Source organism: Schistocerca americana, chromosome 1 (assembly GCF_021461395.2).
Source record: "Schistocerca americana isolate TAMUIC-IGC-003095 chromosome 1, iqSchAmer2.1, whole genome shotgun sequence".
NCBI lineage: Eukaryota > Metazoa > Arthropoda > Insecta > Orthoptera > Acrididae > Schistocerca > Schistocerca americana.
The window spans coordinates 1,116,945,596-1,116,949,087 of NC_060119.1; the positions used below are offsets into that span (position 1 = coordinate 1,116,945,596).

The window sequence follows — 3,492 nt, forward strand, 5'->3', positions numbered from 1 at the left end:
CAATGTAAAACACCCAATGCAACTTTGGTTGAACATCAGTACACCAATTTAAAATGTTAGTTCAGTTACATGTAAATCACAGAAATGGTTAACATGATCAAACTCCCAAAGCCAATCTAAGTAGCCTACCTTATGCTAGGTTGTTACCTCACTTTCAACACAAATCCTCTTTTGTGAGTGAATTTACCAGTATTATCAAGTGTAGTGGGGCAAAAATTTTCTATATGTATTCTGGAGTTTAAGATGGATAAACAATGATTTTTCGTGTCAAATACATTTGGAAGAAGTACCATTTTACACTTCACATGAATTAAAAATTCCTTGTAATAGCAATTTACAACACTGAAGCTCAATTGTTTCACAAACTGGAGGCAACCAGATCCCACAAATATTTATAATCAAACTTTCTGATGTGTTATCCAAAAACTGGATAGTACACGTCGCTGAACATTAATACCCATACCAGAGAAATCAATGATTCATAAGTAGCCCCTAACAATCAATGAATTTCTTCGGTTAATTTCTCAAATTTAATTCATTCAGGGATATTAGTAGAAATAAGTACCATATAAATTACATCAAAACAAACTTTATTAAATAAAAAATGGAATGAACAATCTTTCAATAAAAAAATAAAAACACATCAAATGACAATTTTATAAACTTCACAAGCAAAATTGGAAAAAATTTCATCTTGTCAAACCATCTTGTCAAACTTAGTACTCTTCTGCTCCTTCACCTTCCCCTTCAACAGAATCCATACCAACTTCCTCATAATCCTTTTCGAGAGCAGCCAGATCTTCACGAGCTTCTGAAAACTCTCCTTCCTCCATACCCTCACCAACATACCAGTGGACAAACGCTCTCTTGGCATACATCAAATCAAATTTGTGGTCAAGACGAGCCCAGGCCTCTGCAATTGCAGTTGTGTTTGACAGCATGCAAACAGCACGCTGAACCTTCGCAAGATCACCACCAGGTACCACAGTAGGAGGTTGGTAATTTATTCCCACCTGTAACAAATAAGGCAAGGTTTAAAGAATCAGACAAAAAAATGGTAAACATAGTAAATATTTCCATTTATGTCCATAAAATATGGATCAGCAGCTAAATCACAGTAGTAATATAACCACACAAACCTTGAAGCCGGTTGGACACCAATCCACAAACTGGATGGTACGCTTTGTCTTAATTGTTGCAATGGCAGCATTTACATCCTTTGGCACAACATCCCCTCTATATAGCATACAACATGCCATGTACTTTCCGTGTCTTGGATCACATTTCACCATCTGGTTGGCAGGTTCAAAACAAGCATTGGTTATTTCTGCCACAGAAAGTTGCTCATGGTAAGCCTTTTCTGCAGAGATTACAGGAGCATAGGTAACAAGTGGGAAATGGATACGAGGGTAGGGAACCAAGTTGGTCTGGAATTCTGTTAAGTCCACATTAAGAGCTCCATCAAAGCGAAGAGATGCCGTGATTGAGGATACAATCTGGCCAATCAGCCTGTTCAGATTGGTGTAAGTCGGCCGTTCAATGTCCAAGTTTCGGCGGCAAATGTCATAGATAGCTTCATTATCACACATGAAAGCACAATCGGAATGTTCCAAAGTGGTGTGAGTGGTAAGGATGGAGTTGTATGGCTCTACAACTGCTGTTGACACCTGAAAATTAAAGGTAGGCCATAATTCTTTAGTTACAGAAAGCAGCACGCGCAATTTACCTTCAAACGTATCTGAATGGCAACATTAATGGTTTGAGGAAACATTCTTACCTGAGGAGCTGGGTAAATAGCAAATTCCAGTTTGCTCTTTTTGCCATAATCGACAGACAGACGTTCCATCAAAAGTGACGTAAAGCCTGAACCAGTACCACCCCCAAAGGAATGAAAGATCAAGAATCCTTGAAGCCCAGTACACTGGTCAGCAAGCTTGCGAATTCGATCCAGCACAATATCCACTATTTCCTTTCCAATTGTATAGTGACCACGAGCATAGTTATTTGCAGCATCTTCCTTGCCTGTAATCAATTGTTCCGGGTGGAACAGCTGTCTGTAGGTGCCCGTACGCACCTCATCTGTAAAGGAAGAACGAACAATTTCAGGTAAGAAAGAAATTTAACTTGCCACTAAAATATTTTAAAGTGCATATGATTCCGTACGTACCAACAACCGTCGGTTCCAAATCCACGAACACCGCACGTGGTACATGTTTCCCAGCACCAGTTTCGCTAAAAAATGTATTGAAGCTGTCATCGCCGCCTCCAATAGTCTTGTCTGAGGGCATCTGCCCATCCGGCTGGATGCCATGTTCCAGGCAATAAAGTTCCCAGCAAGCGTTACCAATCTGGGTCCCCGCTTGACCAACATGGATTGAAATACATTCACGCTGAAACAAAGTAGAACGAAAGCGGTAGGTTAGCTACAGTACCAAGAGTATCTGAGAAAAAAAATTGTATTCTTATTTTGAAACACTGAAATAATAGCCCGAAACTGTCTTATCAACGTATCCGGCTGAAGTTTAACCCGCGCAACGATCACTTGATAGAAGATGGGTAATTACTAAATGAAAGCTCTAAACGACTAAGCTTTAACTTCAAACAATACCGAATTCAACTACGGAATACATTGTAACGTCAAACAATTTTCGTCGAAATTCAGTGTTCGTAAGACTTGAGTAATCAATCTTCATTGAATAAAAAAAAGTCTAATTTTTGAAAGTCGCTAAAACGAATATTTGTCTTAAAAAATGCCTGATATCTCTTCGTATTGCAATAATAATTACACTTTAAAATTTCCATTTCGTACAATCGACCGATCATTTGAAATATGGCAGCCACCCGGCATTATGCCCCGCCCAAATTCGTAATTTCAAATTCAGAAAATAACACAAACTCCTTCTGCTTAACGTTAAACGAATATATACTCTCACTGCCGTGGGAAAGAAATTTATCTGATCAATAATGTTCTTACACGCAGACAGTCTGAATACTGTGACGTCGAGTTACATGCACTACGGAACGAGACACAAAATCTAAATCATGTAATCGCACCGTCTACTTCGGACAGTTTGGTTCAAATTAAGATGATCAACGCTTCGCCATAACTCACCATTTTGCTATCTCTCGCTACTATTACACAGCAGGATGTGAAAACGAAACTGCAACTTTTCGCCTCGACTGAACAGTGCTAAGATGTCCCGCGCCGAGGATAAATTGACGGTTTGAACGTCAGACTTCACATTCCACCGACCTCAACAAGAGCGATATATCGATAGCAGTATGTATAATTGGTCGCTCTCTTCGACCATGGTCACACAGCACACACAAACACACACACACACACACACACACAAACATATCAGCTAATTCACTCTATACAAGATGTAGCCTCTTTAAGTTATTAAATACATTTTAAGAGGTTTTTCCATGCTCCTCTATCCCTCTGTCCGCTGCTGTCTTCTGCCAGTTGAGACTTGCAACTTTCCTGAG

General features: G+C 39.4%; 1 protein-coding gene across 1 annotated transcript; it reads right to left on the bottom strand.

Moving 5' to 3' along the window:
• Nucleotides 1–573: 573 nt before the first annotated feature.
• LOC124618877 (tubulin alpha-1 chain-like) lies at nt 574–3,262 on the bottom strand. Its single transcript, XM_047145383.1, has 5 exons — nt 3,113–3,262; nt 2,168–2,390; nt 1,778–2,079; nt 1,140–1,667; nt 574–1,013 (listed from the first exon to the last, which is right to left on the bottom strand). Exons 1-5 carry the CDS (start codon nt 3,113–3,115, stop codon nt 717–719), a joined length of 1,353 nt encoding a protein of 450 aa, XP_047001339.1. The 5' UTR covers nt 3,116–3,262; the 3' UTR covers nt 574–716.
• Between the last annotated feature and the right edge of the window lie 230 nt (nt 3,263–3,492).

What these genes read in the sequence shown, in the direction of transcription:
- LOC124618877 (XM_047145383.1), bottom strand. An exon ending in TTTGGAACCGACGGTTGTTG is followed by an intron (nt 2,080 to 2,167) that starts GTACGTACGGAA and finishes CTTCCTTTACAG; the next exon opens with ATGAGGTGCGTACGGGCACC. An exon ending in GGTGTCCAACCGGCTTCAAG is followed by an intron (nt 1,014 to 1,139) that starts GTTTGTGTGGTT and finishes TATTTGTTACAG; the next exon opens with GTGGGAATAAATTACCAACC.